The following is a 16,317-nucleotide window of genomic DNA, read 5'->3' as shown; positions in this document are numbered from 1 at the left end:
GGGCCTTTTGCACACCCCGGAAGCACAACATGAGTCTACCAGTCTATGATTTCAGCAGTTCCACAAACCGCCGAAAACAATCTATCAGGTCCTCCTGGGGAAATGCACCACCCTTGTCCAAACTAACAAAGATGGCATACCGCTCCCTTGCTATTGTAGGACAATCAAAGAGCAAGTGTTCGGCAGTTTCATCCTGCTCATCACACATTGTACAGAGCTGATCCTGCCGAAGGATGCTGGCTCTGTGAAGATCAAGTGACCATATCCCGTAATCAGACCTATAATTCGAGAAGTCATCAATCTACTTAGTGAGAGGTGAGACGCCACCCTGAAGGAAGGCGACGATTGGTAATATCTGTTACCATTCTGCTCATTCTCATCCCCGGATGCAACCTCCACCTTCTCTCATGTTCAACGCGAACCCATTTCGAGACAACCCCAAGGGATTTACACTTTAGAATACCACAGAACGGTTGAGGGCCTGTCATAATTGACACTGAGCTCTGGTTGGCAAGGGTATCAGCTCTTTCATTTCCAGGGATCCCCTCATGACCAGGAACAGTCACATTGTTGATTCTGGCAAGGGAAGAAACGAATTGAACTTTGGTATGGTTGTAGTAATATTGGTTGTTTATTTACTTTGTTTCAATAAAATGCTATTACTTTGTAGCAGTAGCTGTGATAATTTATTTCTTTTTATTCAATTCACAAAATATTTTGAAGATTAATAGTTAAAACTTTACAATCCAGTTAACACTTTGAACAGCAATGACACAACAGTCACGTCACCGTTGCTACAAGCCACCACAGTAACAAGATCACTGTTGAATTTTTATATTAATCTTAAATCAGTGTGGAATGTATACGTTGCAATCTGCTTAATTTTGTTAATTAACTACCTTGCCATCCCTCTGCGAGATTTAGAAACTATTACTGTAAGTCTAATCACATCTGCTTGATGTGTAAAAGTAGTACAATCTTTGTATAGATGACTTTTCTTCATTTTGCCTATTGGTTTTTAAAGTTTGTTTTATTGAAAAAAAGTGGTGAAAATACCCTTTTCTTATACAAAAAGTAATCACTTCTGAGCTAACACCAGATATAGTGCCAATATAATGGGTAAAAATGTATTTAAAAATTTGTTTTCAAACTTACTTTTTAGGGTTTGAAAACAAAAAATTAGTTTAGTTAAATGTTGGGAAAGTCATTGCTCAAAGGGTCAATGCAAAATCTATAAGAAGGTTATTTTGATTTAAAAAGTTGATTTTACGAACTCATGATGAAATGATGGAGATCAAAGTTGTTTAGTTGTACTGTTATAAAAACTGTGTTCTACTGGCAGTGCAACCTTTTAAAAGGTTGATTTTTTATGATGACTTTGGAATATTTGTACGTTGTGTGTTCAAAGTAAGTAGTCAGTTATGACTGTATCATTGATTGTTACATAATTAGCTTCTTTTGAGGTTTCCTTTTTTTTAATATTGCATTCTTACTTAGACCTCACAGCTGTTCAAGAATTCTGCTGGTCAGGTTTCTTTGCCAAGTGAGTGAATCAAAGTGATATAGGACTAATTGGATGCTTAATTTTAATGAAGTTTTAAATCAGCCTATCTGTTTCTTTCAAAATGTTTAGAGTTTATTGTTAGTGATACTTATAATGTTATAGGATCTCATACAGCGATCTCCCGGCTACAAGATTCCTTCAGCCACAATGAAACAATCCAATGTTGATTCTCTTAATTGGAGCAACGGTCTTCCTAAAGGTAACAATTTAAATTTAATTAAATATGTTCTTTAAACTTCAAACAGCACACATGTATTACTGTCCTTCAACAGGTAAACGGGTATTCTGGACTCTATTAAAAAATGCTTAAAATATAAGTAAATTGCATTTACGGTAGGTTTCTTTGTTTCTTTAGACTATTAATCTATGTAAGAGCACTAATAAATTGGTTGGAAATACTAAATAAAAATATTATTTTTCAAAATCCAAAATTTTGATGATAAAATATGTACTATTTGAAAAAGGCCATATTGATTAATTGTTTGAAGTTTTAGGTACAAAACTATACACTATATCACACATAAATATCCGTAGAATCAATCTATAATTGTGTTCATTCCATTACTACAATGATCTACCTTACGAAAAAATCACAAACTCTGCGATTTCCCTCCCTTCTAGATAATTGGCTATGTCACTTCCCTCAATAGGCTTTGTGGCTCCTGTGTCAATCTTCCCAACAGAATCCCTGCCCTCTACTTTCACTACCACATAGAGCCTAGGATTATATCAATCAGCAGTGCTATTGCTGGTGCCTAGGATTCCTATTGCAAAGTTGAAGTATGTTGTTGGAGAGTCTGTTCTGCAGGGCTTCGACTTCCCCTCTGTTCCAGAGTCCCTTTTTCGTTTCCCAACCTACAATCAAATTCGTCCATTCTACCTTGCTTTTTACAATAAAAACAATGTTGTCTCCTCGGTCTAACAGAATTTCTTGTAAGTAGTCCTTTAAGCCCACAACTCCAGCAAGTTAAACTTGTTCTAGAGAAGTACCTTTATGTAACTTCGTGCTTGTGGTTATCTAGTTCACCAGTTTGTTGAAGGGGTACCTTCCTTTACTCTTCAGGTAATCTCTCATGCTTAATCAATAAAAATAATAGTTTTACGTATTGGTTTGTGTGTTCTAGATGTAGTGATTAAGTTAATAGTAGCCAATATAAGTTCCATCTTTAACATTAATCTCTCATGGTTCAGCTGTCTGATCTCATTTTCCGCCAATCATCTAAAATAGCCGTATCTTAAGTTTTTCCTTTTGTTTTCTTCATACGATAAGCCGTTTCAGGAGCCAGTGCCTGAGTAATCTCAAGCCAAAGTTCATAGTCTTCTACCTGGCTTTCTAATTCTCCTAGATCTGAAGACTATTGTTTTGTCACGTTAAACTTGTATTCGTTGTAGTAGTTTTTCCTGTTCCATGTAGCTGTCTCAGAGAGCCATCATATATTGCTTAAAAGGCATGGGAGGAATGTCCATGTTGTTTAAGGTAGTGTCCACGTGTGGTTTTTGATGTTGTTAACTCAAATAATCAGCTTTTTGTCTTCTATTTTCGAACAATAAAGGGGTTTGGTTACTGTTAATTTATCATAATGCACTATGGATTTCACAAAAATTGCATTGTATTGCAGTCACAACATTCCCCTATAATCTGACTCCACAATTAGAGTGTACTGCATTGCGCTAGAAGCATTTCTAAGAAAACTGTGTGTGGCGAAAGTAGTTTTGACGTTTTATACTAGATGTTAGTATTTCCTTGGTCCTCTGTCATGACTTTTTGCACTATGGTGAGTTCATTATATTTGCACACTGCAGATGACTGACTACCTCATGTTGTTGTATGTCACCCGTCCTGGAGTATTTTATGGTTTTTGTTGTACTATGGAAATGTCCGGTGCACAAATAGCTCATTTGAGTGATGATGACACGGGCATGGATAGTGAAGATGACACGGGCACGGATAGTGAAAAATTGATCAGTGGAAGATATATTCAATATTTTTTAATATTAAAGACACTAAAAATAACAAATTTAGGTAAACAAGTGTATACCTAAACTTTGCAAACAGCAAAAACATAATTTTAGGTACAAAAATAAAACTGTTAAGAAGTTAACCCTTACAAAAGTATGTAATGAATTGTCTTGGATAATATGATTTTCAACATTGAAAAGTACTGTCAGTGATAATTTTATTTTAGAACTGATATGTTATTTGTAAATTACTGTATTACATGCTAAAATACAATAAAATGTGACGGATATTTTTCAGATAATTCATACAGTGTGAATGTGAACACAGATAGACGCACAAATCAGCGTAGTGAGAGGCCAGAAACTATCACAAGATCTGTCAATTCGACCCCTCCACGAACCCCACGCACTGGTAAACTAGCTGCTGTTTTAAAACTTTGTTCTATTTTCTGTATTTAAACTGAGTAGATTTATTCTTATACTATTTTAACAAATAGTAAAGAATATGTCCAAACTTTTTCTTTATATTGTATTTTCTTTTATAACGATATAATAGTATAATAATTGGTGTCAACAGAAAAAATAAAACATAAAAATCAAACAGCTGTAATGAAAGGACCAATGATATTTACCACCATTGTGTTACAAAAATGGATGTTGTAATAACTGGTACCTATTTTTATCAGTTATGTATAACTAAAATATAATATTAACAATGAGTTAACGTAACAAAACCATGTACTGTACTTGACATGCTAAAGTAAGGCATCTATAGAAAAGTTGTATGTTGAAGCCATCTCATGAAACAAAACTTATAAAAGCCCATACTATAGCTTAATACATGTGTGCTCCCTTTGGTAGGCTGGTGCTATGGTGTCTAAAAAGTTTCAACACTGATGATCCCTCGGATTTCTAGTTCTACTTCCCTGAAGGAATTCTTGTTATAATTGTTACCAACTTTAGCAACACAATTAAGTTAAAATATTAACTTAACATTTTCTGTATCAGATAACCTTTGAATGTGAGATGGTGAACATTATAGAAAGTGTTTTTACCTTCTTCTTCTATGGGGTGGCCTATTGCCATGCACTTAAGCCTCAAGGGACTTTTGCGCACCCCAGAAGCACACCCTGAGGCCTACCAGCCTATGGTTTCAGTAGTTCAACAAACCACCGCTAACAATTTTGTCAGGTCCTCCTGGGGATATTCACCACCCTTGTCCAAAGACAAGTGTGGTATTTTCATTCATCTTATTCTTAGAGTCGTTTTACTTAATTTTTTATATATACCTTACAGATTTGGGTAAAATTTTGTTTTCTAGATTTCTGTTAAATTGTACAATCTTTGTGTGTTTGCTTTTTTAGGTAAATTCGAGGTGTCTGAAGTTCAGATTCTTCAAGAGTTACTGTTCTGTTTCCAAGGAATTGAGGGAAGTATACTTAAGCTAGATACCGACAATGGATTCAAAATTGACCCAATGGTAAATATACTTGAAACAAATTTTGTAATATACTTTTATTACTTGCAATGAGATATACTATTAATAGATTTTTAGAACTCAGGATTATAAAAATATGATATTACATTATTAAGTATTTAATCATTTTCTTTTTTATTTTAATGATATCTTTATTGCATATAGTAGAATTCTACCTTCTGTATATAACATGTCATGTTTACTTCGCTATAAGTGCAGTATACACAATATGGTGGCCAGTTCCAATGACTAACAATGTATTTTAATAAATGGCAATTGTTTAATTGAGTTGGAGTTCAAGTATGGCGTCCCACAGGTGTCGGTTCCCCAGGAGGATTCACTTCTGGCTGATATATACCTTCCAGTTGAACCCACAGTGGGTACAGAAATAACCAATGTGTCACTTAAATCTGGGCAACCCTATGCATTTCCAGGAGCAGCACATCACTAACCACAAATGTTGAGATTCTGGGACGCAAGGTTAATGCGATAGGTCTAGTCTACTGTTGAAGTTGTTGGGGTTTGTTCCCTAAGAGTCAAAGGGTCTTGCCAGCCTAGACATAAGGATGTGCCACCCCCTGCCTGCTTTGACTGGAGAGGCTGGTTCAGAGCTGGCTTCTCCTTCATCCTAGGACACATGTCGAGATTAGTGCCCTAAACTTTTCGTCATGAATTTCAACAGGAAGCGGCCCCTACTCCCAACCTTACCCATCCAAAATATCCTGTCACTCAGAAAGCAGTGCAAATGTCCTTATAAAACTGGTTGAAATTTTACAAGCTTCTTGTCCTAAGAGAACAAAAAAAGATCGGTTTTGGGACCTATGCTCTTTTTGGAATGAATCAATGATCTGTTAGCCTTTATGAAAATCAATACATATTTATATACCATTGATACAACTTTGTTTCACACAGGATCAATATTGAAGAACTTAAGAACTTGGCACAAAGTGCTTTGGACAGTGCTTCAAATTGGTTTAAAGTTAATAGGTTTTTCCTCAATGAAGATAAGAGCCAAAATATAATTTTTACTTTAGGGTAATTGATAAAAATGTTCCACTAGAAAACTATATTGATAAAGTAAAACTTTTAGGTGGTAATTTATGTCGATAAAAATTTGACACGGGTTCCCATTTTTATCACACCAGTTCAAATATATCTAGGGAAATTTTCTTGATTAAAAGGCTCACTAGCTGCATTCAGGTAAACTATATTAGATCAGCCTATGTCTGATATTTTTAAGCAATTTTTAATTGTGGATTAATTGTTTATGGAAACTGTAATAGGATTGATGAAATGCTAAAATTACATAAAATTCATAAGGATTATGTCTTGAGCAAAATTCATGAATGATTGTAAACTTCTATGTATCAATTTAAAAATACAAACCATTATTGATGTATACATATTTTATTTAGTAGTATATACCCTTAACAACCCTAATATTATCAAAAATACCACAAATAATTACAGAACTAGGAGTAAAACAAATGGGCTTACTACAATTAATTACTACTACTAACTTAAGTCTTAAGTTTCTTGGCATTTTTATACAATCCAAACTTAAATGGCAAACTCATATTGATTATGTAGCTTCTCGAATTTCCCGAGGTATTTTTCTTATAAGATCCCTTAATGGAACAATTTCTGCTAAACACTTGCTTTTTATGTACTATGCCTATATTCATAGTTTCTTAACATATGGAGTAACTTTGTGGGGCCAATCTCAGATTGCGAATAAACTGTTTGTGTTACAAAAAAGAGCAGTCAGGCTTATATGTAATGTCCAGAGTCGTGAGCACTGTAAACCACTGTTTGTAAAATTAGGTGTATTAACATTGCCGTCTATTTATGTATTAAATGTTTTGTTATATGTCAGAGATAATTTATCATTATTTATTAATCAATGTGATGTTCATAGTTATAGTACTCGTAATAGAAATAATGTAGTTGTACCAAAATGTAACTTTGCTAGCACTCAAGCCAGTTTTAGATATCAGGGAATCAAATATTACAATGCTTTGCCCAATCATATCAAGGTATTAAACAGATCAAATTTTAAAAATGTTGTAAAGAAAATGTTAGTAGATTCATGTTTGTACACTGTTGATGAATTTTTAACTGTGATAAGAAGTAAGGATATTTAAAGTAAGCTATAGATTATTTATAATATGACGTTGTTATATACATATTTTGTATTCTGACAATAAACCATTTGAATTTGAATTTGAATTTGAAAGATATTACAAGAAAAATACTATTTAACAAACTGCCACAATCAAAATATATTTCACAAGGTTAATGATTTCCTATTAAATGAAGCTCGTCAATTACATACAATATTTGATAGCTAAATGCAGACCAGATCTGAATAAGTGTGTTACTCTTTTTATTGGTTGTACTTGTTTGTTATGTATTGTATAAAGTTAACTTTTAAAAAATCATATATTGTCGATTCGTGTTGTTTGTTAATTGTTATTTATTTATATTATTTATTACTGATATAATTCAGTATTTAATGTTGCTGTGAATTATTACATAGACGCCTTCTTATGCTGTACATATTTATCTACTGTTAACTCAAATTTGTTAATTTTTATACTTGGTTATGATATTTTCCATTATATGTGCAGACAATTTATTTATTAAATATGACTTAACTACTATATTAAATTGATTAATGAACTAGAAGCATTTATGTAATAGCTGCTAAATAGTAATTTATAAATGACGAAGTCTAATGTATCATTGTATGTCTAATGACTAATAAAGTTCTTGATTCTTGATTCTTGATTCAATTGAATTTTGCAGACTAAGCAAATCAGCCAATAGTCATTATATTGTGCCACTGAAAATGTATAAACACTTTTGTCATTTAGTTAATAGTTATTATAAAAAAATGTTTTCTGTAATAAATGTTACAGTCGTCTACTTAAAAATAATATTTACATTTGACGAGTTTTTTAACACGTTATTATTGTTTTAATTTTTAGTTCTTTTAACAAATTTGTTTGTTCTCTTAGTTTTCTATTTCCTATCTAATTCGTAACTATCTTAGTTTTGTTGGTTTATTCTTTGTGCAGATTGTTTACATACATAGGAGGTACAATGTTTCTCTATTACAGAATTTATTGTTAGTTAGCTCATAAGCTGCAATACATGATTTTGTCAATGAATTAAAATTGTAAACATTATTATTGTTATTACTCAGCTCACTCCTCAGATTATGTTGTACAGATCTAGACATACCCAGAACAACATTATAATTTTGTAAGTAGTATTAATCCATACTTACCTTATTACAGCCCAAGTTATATAGTGGGAGCACCACACTCTGTGTAAATACGGTATGACTGTATGTACTTCTGTTTCCATACAGTTACATTGCACTGCTACGCGTCATATACTAACTATTAACTTCAGTTAATGGTTGAGATACTTCAGTTTTCAAATTGTGTACTGTAGGACATTTCTGGAGGTCAAGAAGAATTGAAAACTTCATCATCGGAAATGTAAACTTCAAAGTGATTTATAAAATGTTCTTTTAGGGCATTGCATGTTATAATCATACTATGTTTTAGTGTTGTCAGTTAAGTTTGAGTTACTTTACAGACAGTAATGTAAAATGATTGTTGACACTGTTGCAGGCCAGTGTACCTCAGCCACACATGGTGAGGACGTTGATGGAACTCGGCTATCTGCACAACTGTGTGCAGGGCCTGTGTCAGGAGCTAGAGGAGGGGGGAGCTGTGGCTCGTGCTCTTACTTGTGCTATCAGGACAGAACTCACCAACTACTATTGTACAGTCGCACAACTCAACTCTGATGTGAGTCACTTAGTGATCCCATCAATGTAAATTCATAAACAATTTAATGTTTTCAATATGGGTTAAGGATAATACAAATAAATGCCTAAGTAGATATAACAATCCTTGACAATAAGGGATGTTGAGATCAGGATTATGAAGTAGTTCTCATAATTTGTATCTAAATTTGTCCAAAATCATAATTCATCAAAATTCATGTTCTTATCTGAATATTATGATTATTCCTTTTGAAATGTTACTTTATCTAATAAACTTACCTTCCCTTTCTCCTTTATTTTTTTAAATTGTAATTTATATTTTGTTTCTTTTTAATTTACTTAAAATTACTGTACCATTTTGTTTAGTTTAAAATACAGAGTATTTTATGGTGACTCCTTCACATTCAGTTTTTATAGCCCATGTGGGAATAATTCTCAAATAATAAAATAAATAATCTAATATTACTTCACACAATCTGAAGTGAAGTATGCTATATTAAATTAATAGTGAATAAATTATTTTGTTTTGATTTATAATAATTATTTGAATAATAAATTTCAAATGCGGTGGGAAAAAACCTAGTGTGACAAGGAATGTATTTTATCCAATTGTATTGCTAACCTGAAACTAAAATGAGACAGTACCAAAGATTTTGGACTCAGATTTTTAATTATTTATTCTGCGTTGGATTTTGATTCTTTACTTAAATAATTGATGTTGTATAATTTCATGACAAGGTTTAGACACTGAGTATGGTGTAACAGTCCTGTCAAAAACTGTTGTCGTACGATTTGTGTACCTGACAAGAATTTCAACTGGAAATGTCATAGGAAAAAAAAATACAAGCTTGTCTGAAGTTCTGTTCTCATTACAAATGCATCTTGCCATCAATTTACATCAATATTTAGATGGGATAGTTCAATTGATTAATCATTGTTGCTTTTGTTATTTTAAAACATAGATGTATTAATAAAATCAATATAAGAATCGCCTGTGAAATCCAAATGCAGTTATGCATGTGTGTAATGTACAAGAACATTAACATTAACATCTCAAACAAGAACAGTTGATTATGGTAAAAATGTACTAAGTGAGGATGAATGTTTGCTGAAAAATTTAATTTTTATAAGGGGATTTGTATTACTTTAGACTTTACTACGTGCAGGTACTTTCCTACTAAACAATAAATACATACAAAAAATATGTTTTATAATTTTTTTTTGTTTTTTTACTTAAAGTGTACATTTTCCTTTTTTTACAAGGTACTCTACAGTAGTTGAAACCAGTGCAAGCAAAACCATAATGTTGGAAGTTTTCAAGTATAAAAATAAGGAATGAATATAGTTCACACAAAAGCATACAAACCTGTATTCAGTTGCCAAATCTTTTCAATTAATCTTCTATGATAAGGAAGATTGGGGTCAGAATACCCTGTCAACTAGCCTGCCCACATGAACTTTGTTTAGAGTGAGTCCATAGCTCAATTCACTGTGTGATGTACTGTAGACAAACAGACAGACTGAAGAAACATTTTACCCACCCTCTGAGTGATTTGCGAACACTTAGGTAAATCACATGGAGGGAAATTCATCATCATCAAACAAATCTTGGCTGTCTAAAATGTAGTTTCATACAAAATTTCAAGTCTATAGCTGAATTCACTATAGGCATGTGTATGTTCAGTATTAAAATATACGCTTAATATCACACAATGTGACTAAAATTGGAAAAGTAGGTTATAGTTCATTTCTACACATATTGCAATTAGTACATACCTTTTAAATTTGTTCTGGATTTTGTTTAGTTAAAACAAAGCCTGTCACTGAGTGAGGACTCGCCAATGTCGGAGGAAACACTAAGCTATGCAGGTCTGAGCTTGCGGCGGCTGTATGTGTGGGTGCGAGAACCAATGTGGAAGTTCCAAATACTAACAGACATCTGCCGTGTATGTGTCAAGCAGCGAGGTGGTGCGGTCGTGTCCTCTGCTTACACATTCTCCTACCATGGTGATCCACAGGCTCAGCGTATTGCCGCCAGCATTTTGACAGCAGTAAGTATCACGGTCTTATAGATGTAGAAGACTTAATATCAAGCTAATAAAGTATACATTCTATTGTAAAGTATAATTAATTACTCTTCATATTTCATGGAAAATCTAAAAGAAGAGTGTGACTCCCAAAATAAGAGCATTGTTATTCTAAGAGTATGATATTGCTTTGATGCAATATACTGTATTGTACAAGACGCTCAATCACTCTTCATAATAAATTAATAAACAAAAAAGAAATATGATCTCAAAAGTGAGTTCTTCACAAACGATGCAATGTACTGTACAGGATATGTTATAACTCGACACATCCACAAAATATTGAAGAATCCAAGGGGATAGTATGATTAATATTGCTGTTATTATACTGTTTGTTTAAACACAATATACTACACAGGCGACTCAGCCACTCTTCACACTGATGTGCCATTGGATAATTCAAGGGGATAGTATGATTAATATTGCTGTTATTATACTGTTTGTTTAAACACAATATACTACACAGGCGACTCTGCCACTCTTCACACTGATGTGCCATTGGATAATTCAAGGGGATAGTATGATTAATATTGCTGTTGTTATACTGTTTGTTTAAACACAATATACTACACAGGCGACTCAGCCACTCTTCACACTGATGTGCCATTGGATAATTCAAGGGGATAGTATGATTAATATTGCTGTTGTTATACTGTTTGTTTAAACACAATATACTACACAGGCGACTCAGCCACTCTTCACACTGATGTGCCATTGGATAATTCAAGGGGATAGTATGATTAATATTGCTGTTGTTATACTGTTTGTTTAAACACAATATACTACACAGGCGACTCGGCCACTCTTCACACTGATGTGCCATTGGATAATTCAAGGGGAATTATATGATCCCGATGATGAGTTCTTCGTTGCTGTCAATAAGATGTGTCTCTCGCACAATCGTTGGAAGGACAAGTATTTGTTGAGGTTAGTATTTCTTGTTTATAATTTAATTCTTTGATTTATTTAAGTTGGAAATGTTTTGTGTGCCTATAAAACTTTCTTTAACCCTCCGAGTGATAATAAGAAACTCCCAGAATGATAAGCTAGAATTTGTCTGTGTGTAGCATATTTTTAAGAAATGTACTAAAAATATTTAATAAATTAAAAGGTATAAGTGTTATACATCATTTTTTTTTGTTATTAACCATAGAATAATCTACAGTAATAAAAGTATTCACTTACTTTAGCATATTTTTTTTTTATTTACACATAAAACTCAAAATGTTAATTAAAAGAAATATTTTTTCAAAGTTTCAAGCTTTGTAGCTTTGTTACTTATAAAGATATCAAGACACTCCAAATGTAAGAATTATACACCATATTATAATGAACAAAAATCTTTATGACATATATACACATATTTACAACACAAAACATGTTTTCTTTCAAAAACTAAAAAAATGCACAACTGCTTTTTTAAGTCATCTTCACTAGAGTAGTTCCTCTTCCTCCTCCCTGAATGTGTAGGCCTAGTGAAGTGCTCCAACTTATGGTAACACATAGGGTGAATACCACAGTTACAACTGGGACTCCAGAAAACACTTTTCTTCCTTTTTACACTGGGATCATCAGCGCAAACAACACAAATTCTTTCATTTTTACCAGGTAAATGCGCAAGTAAATGGCTTCCATCCCCCATTTCATTTGGATTGAGTGTTGCATCTTCCTGGCTAGCTAAATTTGATATTATGCTGTCTACAAAGTCTTCTCTAGACATAGGAGAATCAGTATTTCTGTGGTATAATATATATATGAATCAAATACCGAAATGCCGAACAATGCGCCACGCCCGCGATGAGTCACCAGTTGCGTTGCCGGTCAGCCGCGTGCTGAGCGGCCTTTGGTTTGAAAACAGCTGACAACGAGTAATAATACGAACGTAAACTATATAAAATGAATTGTTAAATATGAGCATAGAAATCAACTGATGTAAATTACTTTTGTATAACCTTTGTGGTTTTCGCGCAATAACAACGGAAAGTTGACCGACGGCTGTGCCGTCTTTTTCAGTTCACAAGCGGTATAAATAGACGGCTGTGCCGTCGGTCATCAGTCGGAGGGTTAACTGTGTTGTATTAAGCTATCTGCATATTACGGAATCATACCATGGAATAAACTACCATCTAGGTGTAAAAATATTGTTGAAATCATAGAATTATTAATTTTACGATGGAGCTTCATTGCTACATTGCATTTTTATAATTGAAGTTGATTTAAACCTTCAATTTTCTTAGGGGAAAAACATTGCATAGCATAGTTTTTATCTTATTATATAAACATATGTCTAAATATAATCCTTCAGTGTTATAAAACCTATATGTGAATATAGATATATGCTAGCTAGGGCTGGATAGGCAATATTTGTTATTGGGTACTAAATGTGTTTGCTAACATGAACTGAAATGACAATATTTTATAATAAGCAACAAGTAATTGATTTTTTAGAAAAATATCACACATCTTATTGCTGTTGTTATAATGTAATTAAAATTCCTAGTAATTCTAATGATTAGTAATGTATTTTAAATTTCTTTTTCATTATGATTTTCAATTAAATTTCATGCCTGTTAACAACTGTACTGTTTGTACATATAACAATACATTAGAATGTAGTTTTATTAAAATAATTTATAGCAAATTTTATCAAAATTAAACAATGCAAGTCACTAAAGCCTATGCTAACCCACAACCAGATGTTTCTTTTTCTTATATCATGTCCAAATGTTAAGAATAACCTATTTTTGCACAATCCAGAGCTCAATATAAAAAAGAGCTATATAGGGGGAGTGCTGAAACCTATTAGTAAAAATGAAAAGTACATACAATGTTGGCAGACATGATTATAACATCCAGATACTCTCCAAATTATACATTCAAAAGTTAAAACTGGCTAATCACTTATTTTTGCTGTCAACTTCAAAACTACACCTGACTTTGTGTGTGTAGGAAAGAACTAGTGCCAGCTGTAATGTCTGAGAAGCAAGCTATGATGGTGCTTAATGCAGGAAAATGCATAAACTTCCTGAATGATATTTGTCAGCAGAAGATGCCAGTAACAGGAGCCAGAGCCAAACTTCGACAGTTGGAGAGTTCTCAAGGTAATATCATGTTTAGAGATATGAGACTTTTGAGGTAAGGAGTAACCTTGGAATGTACAAATTGAGTTAACTCATTGGCTACCATTGACATGTAATGCCTGCCATATGTTAGCGTAGGCATAATTACCGATGCCTGCCCGTCAACCTAAGTTCGTAATTTTGGAGTTGAAAAATATTCCTAATATTGATAACTTTGGCATTTGTTTATATTATTTTATTAATGGTTAGTCTGTTGAAACATAACATCGTTTTTGATGTGGGTCGACTCTCTCGAAATCAATTTTTGTTTACTGTTTTATCTGTTGATTTTTTGTTTTGGCCAGTTGTCTTCTGAAATGACGTTGCAGCAAGGTCACGTTCTCTTCTGAGAATTTTAGTAACTTTGTGAAGAATATTACTCATGAAAGTAAAAATGAAGTGAATGATGATAACTTTGATGACAAAATTTTTAGTGAAAGTAGTAATGAAAGAAGAAATGTAAGAAAATTATGTGACAAAGACTAACCTTAAAACTTGGGAGTGGCCAAGGCAAGCATATGATCCACATAATTTTATATTCAGTGGTATATCTGGTAATTAGGATTATTAAAATTGGTCATATAAAGGTGTAACACTACACAGCACAACTGTGGCCTAAAAACAGCACTATTGGTAAAAGTTATATAAAAAACACAACTGATGAAACAGAATTTTTGGTTATAAATGGCAAGATACAGCCTGGCAAAGCAAATCTTCATTTACTAAAATTAACAGTAGTATAGTAACAATAGATTATTCAGGATTTTTATGCTTAATCAAAATGCTTTAATCAAGTAATGTGTGATGTTGTAGGAGGAGAACTGCTACAGTTAGCTGAGCCTGCCAGTCCTCTGGCCATCATCATAGAGTCTGCTTTCATGGAGGCATCACAGCTGGTGTTAGAGACTCTCAAGACTCAGTTCAAATTGTACGAGAACTTCCAGGGGCTGCGGCAGTACATGCTCATGGGGCAGGGTGACTTCTACCGCTACCTCATACAACTCCTAGAGTGAGTAGTACCCATGTTCAGTCTTTTGGTATATCCTTGAATAAGCCTACCCTTTACATAAAAACAATCAATCAATAAGTAGTAGACAGAATTATTTATTTAAAATATCCCTTCCTGCTTCTTTGGAGGAGGATAAATTTTACATGTGAATGTCATCTGGAAATTTCATAGCAGAGATGAATTTGTTTTAGATGGTTAATTTGTAAAATATTGGCTAATTATGATGACTCTAAGGATTCGCATGTTTATATACATTTTGAGATATTTAGAAACTCCACCATCTTGAAACCTTAGAAACAATATTTATTTACTAGAAGACAAAAATCATTATAAGCATATACATATTTTATTTCTAAAACTATGGACTGTAAATGATTGTATGTTACTTTATACTTTAAAAGACATGTTGCACAGCTGTTGTCTACAATCTTAAGAGTCATAACAAAAATTATGTAAATTCTAACATCACTTTTAATGACCTAGAAATTTTAAAACTTTCCGTTTTGCTCTACAGTACATAATAATTTTGATATAACCATTCCTTTTCTAAAATTTGGACAGATACCATCTTTGAAACCTAAGATATCGAAAAGTGTACAAGAATGAAAATTGCTTGATAATTATTGTAAAACACGTGTATTTTCTTTTCTATGATGTGACGTAGAAAAGATAAAAACGTTATGTATGGCCAACATTTTTACATTTTTTTATGGTTGAGGCTAGCTAACAAGTTCATCCAAGCCATGTGCAAGTACTGTAACAAGTTTATTATAAGTGAGTTACAAATTACAACAATTATTGTGTTTAATCTGCCCTTTAGTTTTGTGTATCAAATTGTACCAGTTTTTCTTAATAAGATCAGACTATTGTTATACTTCAGGGAATTCATTGTGAAGCTAGTTAGTTGTAATTAAATACTAATGTAATACTGTAATATACTATTTATACTTTTACTTAATTCTGATGTATGCATGATATTTGTATAATGTATTTTGAGCTAAAAATGTTCAAACCCAGTTACAATAAGATTATGGCAGTGAGCTAAAAAAATTTCTAAGCACATGGTCAATAAAAATAATATTATTCATTTTACAATATTTCCAATATTCTATTAACATGTTTTACAGGTATATAACAATTATCAACAATCTATACCAGTTTTTAATTACAATTTTCAAATTTATTTTTAATTCACTAGAGCAGTTAAACAGTGCTAGGCAATAGTTTTTATGCTGTACACAAGGTTGTGTACAGCACAACCAAGCAAGCAAGTTGCATGTACTGTACAATGGAAAAAAAC

General features: G+C 32.7%; 1 protein-coding gene across 2 annotated transcripts in view; it reads left to right on the top strand.

Moving 5' to 3' along the window:
- Positions 1-16,317, top strand: part of LOC124359605 (gamma-tubulin complex component 3) — a 45,776-nt gene that overhangs the window by 5,754 nt on the left and 23,705 nt on the right. For both annotated transcript variants that reach the window (XM_046812490.1, XM_046812491.1), the window contains exons 4-11: positions 1,667-1,763; positions 3,822-3,935; positions 4,888-5,003; positions 8,645-8,824; positions 10,608-10,853; positions 11,680-11,816; positions 13,839-13,990; positions 14,822-15,017. In XM_046812490.1, coding sequence (XP_046668446.1) covers positions 1,667-1,763; positions 3,822-3,935; positions 4,888-5,003; positions 8,645-8,824; positions 10,608-10,853; positions 11,680-11,816; positions 13,839-13,990; positions 14,822-15,017 — 1,238 coding nt within the window. The remainder of the gene's footprint in view (positions 1-1,666; positions 1,764-3,821; positions 3,936-4,887; positions 5,004-8,644; positions 8,825-10,607; positions 10,854-11,679; positions 11,817-13,838; positions 13,991-14,821; positions 15,018-16,317) is intronic.

The sequence above is a fragment of the Homalodisca vitripennis genome, chromosome 4 (assembly GCF_021130785.1).
Source record: "Homalodisca vitripennis isolate AUS2020 chromosome 4, UT_GWSS_2.1, whole genome shotgun sequence".
In the NCBI taxonomy this organism is placed as follows: domain Eukaryota; kingdom Metazoa; phylum Arthropoda; class Insecta; order Hemiptera; family Cicadellidae; genus Homalodisca; species Homalodisca vitripennis.
The sequence above is the reverse complement of the archived record's forward strand: the minus strand, read 5'-3'. Positions and strand labels throughout refer to the sequence as shown.